The 14,843-nt window shown below is 34.8% G+C and overlaps 1 protein-coding gene across 1 annotated transcript in view; it reads right to left on the bottom strand.

Annotated features, from left to right (window-relative positions):
* Positions 1 to 14,843, bottom strand: part of HSD17B4 (hydroxysteroid 17-beta dehydrogenase 4) — a 112,529-nt gene that overhangs the window by 61,832 nt on the left and 35,854 nt on the right. The window contains exons 5-9 of the mRNA XM_052642823.1: positions 14,263 to 14,284; positions 14,112 to 14,158; positions 12,539 to 12,623; positions 11,212 to 11,399; positions 2,173 to 2,264 (exon numbers count right to left, since the gene is read on the bottom strand). Of these exons, the coding sequence (XP_052498783.1) occupies positions 2,173 to 2,264; positions 11,212 to 11,399; positions 12,539 to 12,623; positions 14,112 to 14,158; positions 14,263 to 14,284 (434 nt within the window). The remainder of the gene's footprint in view (positions 1 to 2,172; positions 2,265 to 11,211; positions 11,400 to 12,538; positions 12,624 to 14,111; positions 14,159 to 14,262; positions 14,285 to 14,843) is intronic.

The raw sequence follows: 14,843 nt of genomic DNA on the forward strand, positions 1-14,843 counted from the left end.
ACAACTACAGTGTTCCAATGCATATAAGAGAAGATATAATCAGCAAACAACACACTTCTCAGTGGCTCTAGGTTCAAGTGTGGCTTTTAATCACCCTTTCCTTTATACATATTAATAGGCCAATCAGCCTTGATGCTGTCGGTGGCATGGCACTGATAAGAGGCAAGAAAAACATCATCTTTTAACATATTTGGGGAGTGAAGACACAAGCTGCAAACTCGTCTCAGGTGCTAATACCTCCAATTAACCCAAAACATCTCTGCCATTCTAGATATGTATCAAAACTTTGCAAACAAAGTGGCAACTTACATTCAAGGTTTAAGTCAGGATATTACACACCTCTCTTACGTATTTTGTACTCAATTTTGCATACCCAGTGTCCCTTGCTAAAAACGTCCACGATGTAGTAAAATAAAGCAATAACACAAAAAACTTCACTCAGCATTATCCTAATTACCTGTGTATGGATGAGTGTGTGTGTAAAATGCATATCTAAAAAAAAAGAGACTACCCATGTAAAATACACATCTGATAAAAGACTGGGAGAGAATATACATAAAAATATGAATAGGAATAATCTCTGGATAGTGGTAATGTGGATGATTTTATTTTCTTCTATATATTCCCCTGCATATTTGAAGTTTTCTAAAAAAAAAGGCATATGTTATTTTTGTTCACAGAATTAATAACAAATATAAACATAAAAGACAAATAGATTTTTAAAACTCCCTTAATAAGATGATAAGACACGCAGGCCAAATTTAGAGCTCCACATGGCTTCATATTATTAAATCTTATCTTCTATAAACCTAGGTCATAAAGTTCTTTCCACCTTTAATTTTCACAATTCACAAATCAATTGTGACTGTGATTAAGATAGTGGAGGTATCTACCTTTGCTTAGACCTGTATAGACTGCTTTTCACTTACTAAACAGCTTTTTATTCAAATAAATCAGACTAATATATCATTAATTTCAAACTGAGCCAGGTTATTTTGCTACCAAGAAATAGTTTTGGAGTCATGTATTTCCACATACAATAGGTTTATTATTATATTACCACAGAGAATCGAACAAAGGAGGATGATCTAAAACATAACAGCTCATGCTAGAAAAGAAAAAAAGATCAAACTCAAATGAGGACTCAGAAATACAGGGACTTTTATGGCAGGCCTGTGGCTGGTCAGGGAACTAAGATCCTATACGCTGCAGGCACAGACAAAGTGTGTGTGTGTGTGTGTGTGTGTGTGTGTGTGTGTGTAAGATCCTATATGCTGCAGGCACAGACAAAGTGTGTGTGTGTGTGTGTGTGTGTGTGTGTGTGTGTGTAAGATCCTATACGCTGCAGGCACAGACAAAGTGTGTGTGTGTGTGTGTGTGTAAGATCCTATACGCTGCAGGCACAGACAAAGTGTGTGTGTGTGTGTGTGTGTGTGTGTGTGTGTGTGTGTATCTCACTGGATGGTGTGATTATGTGTGATTTTTATTTTTATAACATTTATAAAGCTTTGCAACAGGGAAAAATAAAAAAGTTTCTTTTTAAAGGCAATACAACTAAATAATTTATGTTTACTGATCTATCATACCCAGACTGAATTCTTGCTATATTGATATAATAGTTAAAATTAAAGGGTGACTGCTATATAAACTAAGAGTTTAAAAATATGATTTCCAGTTCTCATAGCAAAACCCCAAGAAAACTGAACTCAGGGAGATTAATCTGTACATTACTCCAGAGACTCAGCAATTACCAGAGCAAGAAATCAAAATACAACCTGGCGGACTTTAAACCATCAGTTCTACCCTTTCACTTTATTACTCAATATCTCAATATCAAAATTATTCAATATCTCAATATCAAAAAAATAAGATTTTCTGTATGACTAAATGCATCATACCAATCACAATCTTTCATCTGACAATAACATCAGAAAAAAATAACTAGGGAAAAACAGAATTTACAAGTTGCTGTTACTTTCTCAAAAAAGGATATCAGTCATATTTGTTCCTTAATTATAACATAGATATAATATTTAAAAAACACCTAAGTGATATCAACTGATATAGACTTTTACAGGCATAAACAATTGAAAAATATGAATTTTTGAAACTTTTTTTTATATTTTATTATACAAATATTGCTTTGGGAAAAAGTAGAAAGGTGCAGAATACCTCAAACAAGCCACCATTTTCTTCACAACTCTCATGGCAAAGCCAAAGGACCAGGGGTGCCACGTAATCCGGCTTTAGGGCTTCCAGAAGATCTGAAATATATAGCAAAAAAATCCTTACAAACAAGAATATATACATATTCCATCAATTACTTTACTTTCTAAAAATTCCTTACTTATAAATTATAGATTCAGAGACTTTTTAAGTAAGAAAAAAAATCAAATATACAAAACGAATTAGTATTAACATCCAAGGCTTTTAGAAGAATCTTTTCATCCCAATGGAGACTTTCAGGTTTTTAACACAGAAAGCATCAGACATACCCTTCCAAGGTCAGTAACGTTCTGTTTAGTAGACAAGTTAAAGCTGTCTCAGTGAAGACTGGTGAGCAAGGGCATACACAGCATAAGGAACTTAGATATCAGCTAGTCACAAAACTATTTTGCTCTCCCAGGAGCTAGAAAACTATAAAAGAGCCCTGACAAGTGTAATGACAGTAAGATAATGATGTAAAATAGACCATGCAGCCATTACTGATGAGTTACAAAGGGTAGGAAATATCTTCCTGTTGCATAGCTGCTGTGAGCAACTTAACAGGCAGAAAGGTGCTACACAAAGAGCATGAACACCTGTATTTTACTGCCGGCCCTGCCACATAGGCAACTTAGGGCACTGAGAACATCACTTAACTCTCAAGGGCATGTGTCTGCATCTGTAAGATGGTAGTCAAAATGCTTTACCTGCCCATTCTACCAAGTTGTTCCAAGGTTCAAAAGAGAGGTAATTTGTTAACACAGCTTATAAACTTTAAAGAATCAAATAAATGTAAATTTTAATTGTGAAATGACAAAATACAGTTTTACATTTTGAAGGGACAAAGATGACATTTACAGTCCCTGTAAAGGAAAGAGCAGCTCTAAAAACCTTTTACTTTATGGTATTCCTGACCCCAGAAACTGTGAGATACTATATACTTGTTTTAATCCACAAAATTTGAAGTAATGTACTACAAAGCAGTAAATAACTAATACAACTTGGGAAGTTCATGGGTATTCATCCTAAGATTATATCTCATTTCATGTAACAAACATGTAAGCTACATATATGACTTTCCATTGATCAAATATATTTCAAAGGGGAAAATGAAATTACAGATGTTTCCACACATTACTCAGAACATCTGGTTCTTTAACAAATAATTCCTTTGATAGCCTGTAAGTGAATATTTCAGAAGAACAGAAGAAAAACACTGAGGCAAAATAAATTTTTGGCTTTCTCTAAACTATAAAAAAGTAATAATATCAAAATTTAAAATAAGAAAAAGTTAGAATCTAGCATATTTTTAAAATGACCTACATGTGTGTGGATTTATCTCTGGGCTTTCTATTTTGTTCCACTGATCTATATTTCTATCTTTGTGCCAGTATCATACTGTCTTGATGACTGTGGCTCTGTAGTAGAGCCTGAAGTCAGGCAGGTTGATTCCTCCAGTACCATTCTTCTTTCTCAAGATTGCTTTGGCTATTCAAGGCTTTTTGTATTTCCATACAAATTGTGAAATTATTTGTTCTAGCTCTGTGAAAAATACCGCTGGTAGCTTGATAGGGATTGCTTGAATCTATAGATTGCTTTGGGTAGTATACTCATTTTCACTATATTGATTCTTCAGATCCATGAACATGGTATATTTCTCCATCTATTAGTGTCCTCTTTGATTTCTTTCACCAATGTTTTATAGTTTTCTATATATAAGTCTTTAGTTTCTTTAGGTAGCTATATTCCGAAGTACTTTATTCTTTTCATTGCAATGGTGAATGGAATTGTTTCCTTAATTTCTTTTTCTATTTTCTCATTATTAGTGTATAGGAATGCAAGGGATTTCTGTGTGTTGATTTTATATCCTGCAACTTTACTATATTCATTGATTAGCTCTAGTAATTTTCTGGTGGAGTCTTTAGGGTTTTCTATGTAGAGGATCATGTCATCTGCAAACAGCGAGAGTTTTTCTTCTTGTTTTCCAATCTGAATTCCTTTTATTTCTTTTTCTACTCTGACTGCCGTGGCCAAAACTTCCCTTATCTTCAACAAAGGAGGCAAGAATATATAATGGATTAAAGACAATCTCTTTAACAAGTGGTGCTGAGAAAACTGGTCAACCACTTGTAAAAGAATGAAACTAGAACACTTTCTAACACCATACACAAAAATAAACTCAAAATGGATTAAAGATCTAAATGTAAGACCAGAAACTATAAAACTCCTAGAGGAGAACATAGGCAAAACACTCTCCAACATAAATCACAGCAGGATCCTCTATGACCCACCTCCCAGAATAATGGAAATAAAGCAAAAATAAACAAATGGGACCTAATTAAAATTAAAAGCTTCTGCACAACAAAGGAAACGGTGAAAAGACAACCTTCGGAATAGGAGAAAATAATAGCAAATGAAGCAACTGACAAACAACTAATCTCAAAAATATACAAGAAATTTCTGCAGCTCAATTCCAGAAAAATAAATGACCCAATCAAAATTGGGTCAAAGAACTAAATAGACATTTCTCCAAAGAAGACATACAGATGGCTAACAAACACATGAAAATATGCTCAACATCACTCATTATCAGAGAAATGCAAATCAAAACCACAATGAGATACCATTTCATGCCAGTCAGAATGGCTGTGATCCAAAAGTCTACGAGCAATAAATGCTGGAGAGGGTGTGGAGAAAAAGGGACCCTCTTACACTGTTGGTGGTAATGCAAACTAGTACAGCCACTATGGTGAACAGTGTGGAGATTCCTTAAAAAACTGGAAATAGAACTGCCTTATGACGCAGCAATCCCACTGCTGGGCATACACACCAAGGAAACCAGAACTGAAAGAGACTTGTACCCCAATGTTCATCGCAGCACTGTTTATAATAGCCAGGACATGGAAGCAACCTAGATGTCCATCATCAGACTAATGGATAAGAAAGCTGTGGTACAAAAAAAAAAAAAAAAAAGAAAGCTGTGGTACATATACACAATGGAGTATTATTCAGCCATTAAAAAGAATACATTTGAATCAGTTCTAATGAGGTGGATGAAACTGGAGCCGACTATACAGAGTGAAGTAAGCCAGAAAGAAAAACACCAATACAGTATATTAACACATATATATGAAATTTAGAAAGATGGTAACGATAACCCTGTATGTGAGACAGCAAAAGAGACACAGAAGTATAGAACAGTCTTTTGGATTCTGTGGGAGAGGGAGAGGGTGGGATGATTTGGGAGAATGGCATTGAAACATGTATAATATCATATAAGAAACAAATCACCAGTCTAGGTTCGGTGCAGGATACAGGATGCTTGGGGCTGGTGCACTGGGGTGACCCAGAGGGATGGTATGGGAAGGGATATGGAGGGGGGTTCAGGATGGGGAACACATGTATACCTGTGGCAGATTCATGCTGATGTATGGCAAAACCAATACAATATTGTAAAGTAAAAAAAAATAATAAATTTAAAAAAATAAAATCTCAAAAAAAATATATAAATAAATAAATGAAAAAATAAACTGACCTACAATAATTCTCTTCTTTTACAGAAGAGAAAACAGGTCTAGAAAGATTAAGCTACTTGTCTAAAGTAGATCTTATTCTCCCAATATCTTTCAGTAGAGTTTGGTGGACATAAAGACACTACATTAAACACTGACTTAACTTCTCTAGAGGTACTGCTAAGTCACTTCAGTCGTGTCCGACTCTGTGCGACCCCATAGATGGCAGCCCACCAGGCTCCCTTGTCCCTGAGATTCTCCAGGCAAGAACACTGGAGTGGGTTGCCATTTCCTTCTCCAATGCATGAAAGTGAAAAGTGAAAGTGAAGTTGCTCAGTCGTGTCCGACTCTTTGCGACCCCATGGACTGCAGTCCACCAGGCTCCTCCATCCATGGGATTTTCCAGGCAAGAGTACTGGAGTGGGTTGCCATTGCCTTCTCCTCTCTAGAGGTACAGACATGTCCAAACTAATGGAAATTACATTCTCTAAGGAAAGCGAATTTAAAAGCTATAGTTTTCAACATTTTCTTGAAGACTTGCTGCTTTCCCAAGAAAGTCTACAGTTGATGGCAAAAAGTGACTAAGGTAGAAATCTAGCAAAGAAATGATAAGCATAAAAATCTCAACAGTGGTTATCTCTTGGCATGAAGCAGAGGAATAGAAGGTATAAAGTTAGATGCAAGTAATGTTTCAGTTCTTGGGTTGAGCAGCAAGTTCATGACTGTGATTACATTTTGATGCTTTATTTCTTACCAGTAACCTAAGCTGTTGTGCATATATATGTATGTAGCTGTTGTGTGTGTGTGTGTGTGTGTATATATATATATGCCTAAAAGGGAGAAAAGAGTGAATTGTATCTCTTCATCATATAATCTAGTTCTGTAACAAGAATTCCTTCAGTAAGATATGAGAATATAGAGAGTTTTTAAATAAGGCTTTTTTAAATGGCCATGTTGACAAGGAAAAGGAAAAAAATTAGATCTCAGGTACAAATAACTATTCAACACTAAAGCAAACTGGTTAGGCACAGCTCTTAGAAAAAGCCAGCGAGTTCTAAAACGAATGGTAGCTCAAATGCAGAAGGTAAAATGGTACTGTGAATAAGCATTTGTATTTGATGAAGGGATAGGCTACCCACTCCAGTATTCTTGGGCTTCCCTTATGGCTCAGCTGGTAAAGTATCCGCCTGCAATGCAGGAGACCTTAGTTCGAACCCTGGGTTGGGAAGATGCCCTGGAGAAGGGAAAGGCTACCCACTCCAGTATTCTGGCCTGGAGAATTCCATGGACTGTATAGCCCATGAGGTCTCAAAGAGTCAGACATGACTGAGCCACTTTCACTTTCATTCCATGAAGCAGCTAATTTTAAAATAATTTCACTCATCAATTGTTTTGTACTATTTCACAAAGCTACTTTTAAAGTATTATAGATACTTTCTTTTTAAATCATATGTTAAAGCCAGAAGTATCAGATACTATACACAGTTTTACACCAGTCAAGTATTCTATTTATTATATAACCAAATAAATCAGCATTTATTGAAGATTGAAGGCGGGAAGTGGGAAGATTGAAGGTGGGAAAGACTGAAGGTGGATGGCATCACTGACTCAATGGACATGAGTCTGAGTAAACTCCAGGAGTTGATGATGGACAGGGATATCTGGTGTGCTGCAGTTCATGGAGTCGCAAAGAGTTGGACACGACTGAGTGACTGAACTGAACTGACTGAAATCAGCATTGGCTCTCAATCATACATTTAAATTTTTTAATTTAAAAATTTATGTTTCATGTTTTCAAAAAATAAAGTTGGCAGACTCCCACTACCTGATTTCAAGACTTACTCTATAGTAATCAAAACATCATGGTATTAGTAAAAGGACAGGCCCATAGATCAATACAGCAGAACAGAGAATTCAGAAATAGACTTACACATATGTGATCAGCTGATTTTCGAGAGAAGAGCAAGGGCAATTCAAATCAAGAATGAGGAACAGTCTATAGAACAGGTGAACTGGTAGTTCCTTCAGCAAATAATTGGCACTTTTTTTAAAAGGAGAATGAACTATTACATGTTAATGAAACTGAAGAGAAACAGTAACAAAATGCCTATGAGCTCTGTTTAGATCCTTGGGGAATAAACCAACTCTAGAAAGATCTACCTGCCAATGCTAGAGACACAAGAGATGTGGGCTCTATCCCTGGGTCAGAAAGATTCCCTGGAGTAGGAAATGGCAACCCACTCCAGAACTCTTGCCTAGAAAATTCCATGGACAGAGGAGCCTGGTGGGCTACAGTCCATGGGGTCGCAAAGGGTCAGACATGACTGAGTGATTGAGCGCACGTGCGCACACACACACACACACACACACACACACATGCACAGTAACAAAATGCCTGTGGTTTTGTTTAGACCCTTGTAGAATGAACTAACTCTAAAAAGATACTTTTTAGGTAACTAAGAAGCTTTAATATAAACTTAGTATTAGACAATGTTAATGAATTATTATTTTAGTGTGATACTGGCATTGTGGTTATAATGTCCGTATCTGATAGAGAGACACATTTCCAAGTATATATTAGGTGAGAAGTAATGCCTGAGATTTGCTTTGAAATATCACAGAGAAAATGGGAGAGGGTAACAAAATAAGTCAATAAAATAAAATCATTTTGAAATATGCCCAGAGCATTCTGTTCTCCTTAACAAAGGCCTATCCTTAAGGGAAACTATCAGAGCTTCAATTACACTACTGAAGCCCCTCTAGTCTCCTGTCTCAAATAAAGGAGGTGAGGGGGAAGGCTAAGAAACTCTTCTAAAAGTCAGTGTAAAGGGGCTTTGATCTTCTTAAAAAATGGAGATGTAATTATAAGATTAGAGAACATACCCCCTCCCATTAACTTACAGTCACTTCAACAGGGCTCCAGTATAACAACAGCAGACTACAACTGAGAGAGCTGCAAACATACACACTCTTTAATAAAGGGTATCTAAGGAAACCCAAAGACAACAGGGTACACAAAAACAAGGACAAAGAGGAAAATGTAGTTTCTGACACCAACAGCTACAGCAACCAATAAACACAATCTAACTCCTGGCCAGACAAACATAAAACCTCACAATAAAGTTCAATATACCACACTTTCTATCTACTCCCTCAACACATCATGTTCCATTTTCAACAATTTCAAAGCCTGCTAAAAGACAAGAAAAGTACAGGCTGAAGAGACAAAGCAAGCATGAGAACCAGCCTCAACAGACTTCCCTGGCAGTTCAGTGGTTAAGATTCTGCACTTTCACTACAGAAGGCATGAGTTCAGTCCCTGATTAGGGAACCAAGATCCCACATGCCACACAGTGCAGCCAAAAAACAAAACAGAACCTCAAACCAGAGATATAGCCTCAAATATAGCAGAGATTTTGGAATTATCAAATCCAGAATTTAAAATAACTGTAATTAACATGCTGAGGGCTCTAAGGGGAAAAAGTGGACAATTTATAAGAACAGATGACTACTATAAGCAGACAGAAGGAAATGCTTTGGAAAAAAAAATCAAAAGGAACTGCTAAAAAACAATGTAACATTCTGAAATGAAAAAAAGAATCAGTAAGCCTGAATATATGTTACCAGGAACTTCCCAAACTGAAATGAAATACAAAGAGAAAAAAGAAGGAAAAAAAGAACTGTGGTACTGTGTAACTATAAAAGATAAATAGGCAAATAATGGGATACCAGAAATGGAAGGAAAAAAGAAAAAAATAAATAAAAAGGAAGAAGAAATAGTTGAAGTACTGATGGCTGAGAATTTTCCAAAGTTAATGACAAATACCAACCATAGATCCAGGAAGCTCAGAGGATATCAAGTAGCATATAGCAAGAATCTACATCTATTATTATGCATACTATATTCAAACTGCATAAAAACAAGGAGAAAATGTTAGAGGAATACAGAGGGAAAAAAACATACCTTATGCATAAAGAAACAAGCAAAGAATTATGTCAAACTCTCCTTCAAAAACCATGTTAGCAATAGAAGAGTGGAGTGAAATATTTCAAGGGCTGAAAGAAAAAAATTACAAACCCAGAATTCTGTAGCAGTGAAATTATGCTTCAAAAGTGAAAGAGATTAAGAGAATTTTAAAAACTTGTTATACATGGGGAAAAAATATTTTGCAAAACACTTATCTGATTAAGAACTTGTTTCTAAAATCTGCAGGGAACTCTTACCACTCAACAATAAGAAAACAAAGAGTCCAATTTAAAAATGATCAAAAGATATGAACAGATACATCACCATAAAAGACAAATAAATGGCAAAGAAGCACAGGAAAAAATATACATCATGTGTCATTAAGGAACTGAAAATTAAAACAGTGAAATACCATACATACCTATTAAAAGAACTAAAATGCAAAAGACTAACAATAATAAATGCTGGCCAAGATGTGGAGCAACAAGAACTCTCACAGACAGCCAGTGGCAATGAAGCATGATACAGTCATTTTGGAAGACAGTTGGAAATTTCTTACTAAGCTAGTCTTACCATACAATCCAGCAATTATCCTCCTAATATTTAACAAAATGAGATGAAAACTTCACCCACACAAAAACCTGCACACAAATGTTCACAGAAGCTTTATTCATAACTGTCAAAAATTGGAAATAATCAAAATATTCCTTGGTAGGTGAATGAATAAACAAACTGGGGCACCTCCATACCATGTAATATTATTCAGAATAAAAAGAAACTAGCTTCAATCCTCTCAGACATTTGGGAGAAAGAGGAGAGGCATGAAGAGACAGAACACAGGGGATTTTCCAGAAAGTGAAACCATTCTGTATGATCTGTGATGGTGAGTACAGAACATTACACATTTGTGAAAACCTATGTGATTGGACAACCTAAAGAATGAGCCCTAAAGTAAACTGTAGGTAATATTGGGTTGGCCAAGAAGTTCACTCTGGTTTCTCCATCAGATGGTATGGAAAAACCGAAACAAACTTTTTGGCCAACCCAGTAAGAAGGGATCAGTACTGGTTCACCAGTTTTAACAAATGTAGCGCACTGACATAGGATGATAAAAATATGGGTAACTGTGTGGGAGGAGGAGTACATGAGCACTCTCTTTACTATCTGATCAATTCTTCTATAAATCATTTTAAAAAACAATGTTAATTTTCACATAAATTTTTAAAAATAATTATTACCAAACAGTAAGAATGCTCTTACTTCATTCTGTTAAAAAAATATGTATGTCTACCTAGACAAAGAGAAAGCTTACCTCAGTGTGTTAAAATTATGGGTCATTTTTTTATTTTTCCTGTTTGTGCTTTCCTAAATTTTATATAATGAATGTAAATTACACATCATGCTTTTTTAAAAAGGAAATTTTAGTTTTAGTAAGGAAATTTTTTAGTTACTCAAAAAATTAAATACTTTGGCAAAGTTCACTCCACACAGATATATGGAGAACAGCACTGAAAAATTTAAACTTACCTTCAGGCAAAACGGTTTGGGTCATCCGTGATCCAGCAGTAGGGGCAATAGTGTTACAATGAATGTTGTTTTTCTTGCCTTCCACTGCAAGACAGTTTGAAAGGCCCAGAAGACCCAGTTTCGCAGCACAATAATTTGCTTGGCCAAAGTTGCCATATATTCCTGAAGCTGATGAAGTCATGATAATTCTAAAAAGAAAAATCAATCTCTCAACATCATCTTTTCTATGTTTTAATAATGTTGCAAGTCTAAGCACTTTTTTTTCTTTTTCATTACTATTATACCTGTCAAAAGAAACTCTGTATACTGGCATTGGGTTCTTAGAGTCATGATTAATATACCTAAATTAATAACAAAAGTAATCTCTCAAAATTCAACTATAAGATTTTATTGTTTTAAAAGAATCTCTGAAAAAGAAAAAAAAAAAGAGATCCCTGGTCAGGAACAAATGAATTCAAGTGTAAGAATATATATTCATTATCTACTGAAAACAACAATAATTATTTACAAACAAAAAATAAACTGCCAATTGACAAGTCAAAATCTTAGTAAGAAATATTAGATCATGAAATCCTAATTCTTTAGTCCTCATCACTTTGCTCCTTTCCCTGTTTGGATAATATTAAATGCCTCATATTAAAACAATATCATCTGAAAATCTGACCTAATCTTACTTATACTACTTAGTAGAACAAGCAAAGTAAATCATATCATCTACTTTCAGAAACTGCTAATATCAGGATACACCATAAGTTTCCAATAAGAAAATACATCACAAGCAATTTACTTCTAGTAGATGTATGTGAACTCTAAGTTAATAAGAATAGCCTTAAAAAAAATAAGAATAGCCTTTACATTAGAGAGCATGGAGCCACTTACTAGGTCTGTCACATCTGAGTCACACAGATGCAACTGTAAGAGTCCTACCATTCCTGGTCAATAAAGGCTAACTCATGTCTGAGCAGTACCAGTTGGTAGAAAACAACTACTCATCTCTCCCCAGTTGGTCACTGGACACACAAAATGATATTGGTTAATAAATAAATCACAGCTGAATCCTCCATGTTTGTACTGCTAAAACATCAGAAAATGGCAGGAGAATCATTAATAATGAAAAGTAGGAGGTAAAAAGAAATACAAAAGTTGTCCAGCTCAGCTCATCCGTGACTGATGCCAATTTAATGGGGAAGCATGTGCCAAAACTATACTTAAAAAGCCTGTGCATATCTGGAGGTACATTTTTCAATATCAAAACAATTCTTTTCCTCTATACACAAGAACCCATACAACATCTCCAATCTCCCTTGACACCCACATACAACTCTACCTTCCAAAGTTCTGTTTCTTCATGTGATCCCATGCTGCCCGCGTCACCAAGAATGAGCCCCGCAAATGAACTCTCTGGATGATGTCTAAAATGAGAAATTTTTATCATGAATGTTGTCAAAAATTAGATAGACCTATTTCAGAATCAACATTAGCAATGATTTACTTATACAAAGATATTCTTTTTTATACCTAGCATTCAAAATCAACTACTATCACATTGTACTCTGAGTAATCATTTTTGCTTTAGTCTCAATTATATATCTAATCAATAATTCATATCTATTTTGCTTATAAATTATGATTAGATTATTGCAACTTTATCACAAATACAATGCCATCTAAATATGATGCCTGTACACACATCTAAATACAATGTCATCTTTAATATATGCCTATTTTATATAAAAATTAATTAATACAAATACCCAAGAAATCTACATACGTAAATTAGGACTCAACACAAACATCAATTAAAGCATAATCAAAAATCATCTACTTTATCATCAAGAAATGTTTATAAAATATTCATAATATCCCTTAATCCCTATTTTTACCAGGGTTTACTAAATGAGTTAAGAGTTAGGGGGAGGAGTGGAAGAGATGGAGGAAATAGGGGGAGGCAAAAAGGGAAAAAGAGAGAAAGAGATGCCTGCTTTTAGAAATGGCAATCTAATGAACAAAAAACTTGGAGGATGACTCAGTTAGACAACTCTAGATTTAATTTTATCCTGATGAAACCACTGCAGCCCCATCAGAGCTCAAAGCAAAGCACCAAGGTAAGTCTCCTTTGCCAACAAAACTTATCTTTCTCAGCTTCTCTTTTACTCAGTTATTAAAAGGGAAAGGAAAACTAAAAGCCCGTCTTTGCTTAATTCTACATCACAGAGATAGCTTGCTTCTTCCAAAAGGACTTCTGGCAATCTTTCCCAGAAACACGCTCTATAAACAAAGACATAATTCACCTCAGTTACTACGTCTGCCACTGTCTCAGACTGTTTTAGTCCTGGTAGCTAATGAACGTAAGGACAAAAAAGAGAAAATATGGAAAAACATTTTCATAACAGTGACTGTTCACTATCTAAACTCAATTTTTCCAACATGACATTCCTAGTGAAAAATTTTCCTACTTATTAGAAGTTTCAAAATTATATCTAGACTTTTCCCACCCAATTCTCAGATTTCCATCATTTTTAGTGCCTCACTCTTCCACAGCCTTCTCTTGCTTGAAATAACAATTATACAGCCAGACAAAAACAAAAAAGCTGTTAAAAACAACAATACTGCAAGAAAATGCTGACAATCTCTCAGAGATCAAAAAAAAAGATGAAAAGCACAAAAACCTTTTAGATAACTTTTGCCAACAGATTTTAATTTTTTAAAATTTTTTGAATGTTTAAAAATAGGTTACTCCCAAATGTTCATCATTTTTCATCATAAAGCTGAAATAATCACTTACATTAGTAGAAGGAAGAATAGGAAGAAGCAAGATTTTCCTTAAGTGTGTAAGCGCATCAAGTATGAAACAGCTAAATGGATAAGTATGTTCCATAGAGAATATTAAAACATCTTACCCCAGTCTTCATCACTTATTCTACTAAATGAACGGTCCCTCAGAATCCTAAAAATTGATATTACGTTTGTTGAGATTAGAAAGTAAACACTAAAAAAAAAAAAACTTTGCAAATACATTACTTTATTGGAAATGAAAAAAGAAATACTCACCCAGCATTGTTGATCACAATATCTACAATATAAAAATGTCCAAGTCACATATATAAAAGCAAGCATATTAATTTGCATTTGCTTAAAACTCACATTTCTTTCAAAAGTGTTTTTCTCCCCATGGGTAAGTAGATATAATAAGCAACAAGTGTTAGCAAAACAAAATTTTATACCTATAGCAAAAAAAAATCTGATTCACAAAAGCATAAGAATCACATTACATTAGTGCTTTCCTTTCAAACCTACATATCTAAACATTTTTTAGATTTTTCCATCTCTACTTTCTGCCAAAATTCTATGAACTTATTTACAGAATTAGCAGTCACGTAACTTAAGTTCATAGAACTCAGCAGTAATCATAAGCCATCCCTCAAGCAACTTCAAAATTCACAGGGAAAGTTAAAAGTTAAAAAAAATTTTCCTTGCCAATGAAGTCAAAAGTGAAACCATTAGAATTAGAAACTGACAGCCTACATGGATACACAACTGCATCCTCACTATAAAAAGAAAGGGATTGTTTTTTAAGGTTCAACCACCATCTTGTGGCTATCTTCATTTTATGACTTCAAACCTTTAGGGCT

This window comes from Budorcas taxicolor, chromosome 7 (genome assembly GCF_023091745.1).
Source record: "Budorcas taxicolor isolate Tak-1 chromosome 7, Takin1.1, whole genome shotgun sequence".
Classification (NCBI taxonomy): Eukaryota; Metazoa; Chordata; class Mammalia; order Artiodactyla; family Bovidae; genus Budorcas; species Budorcas taxicolor.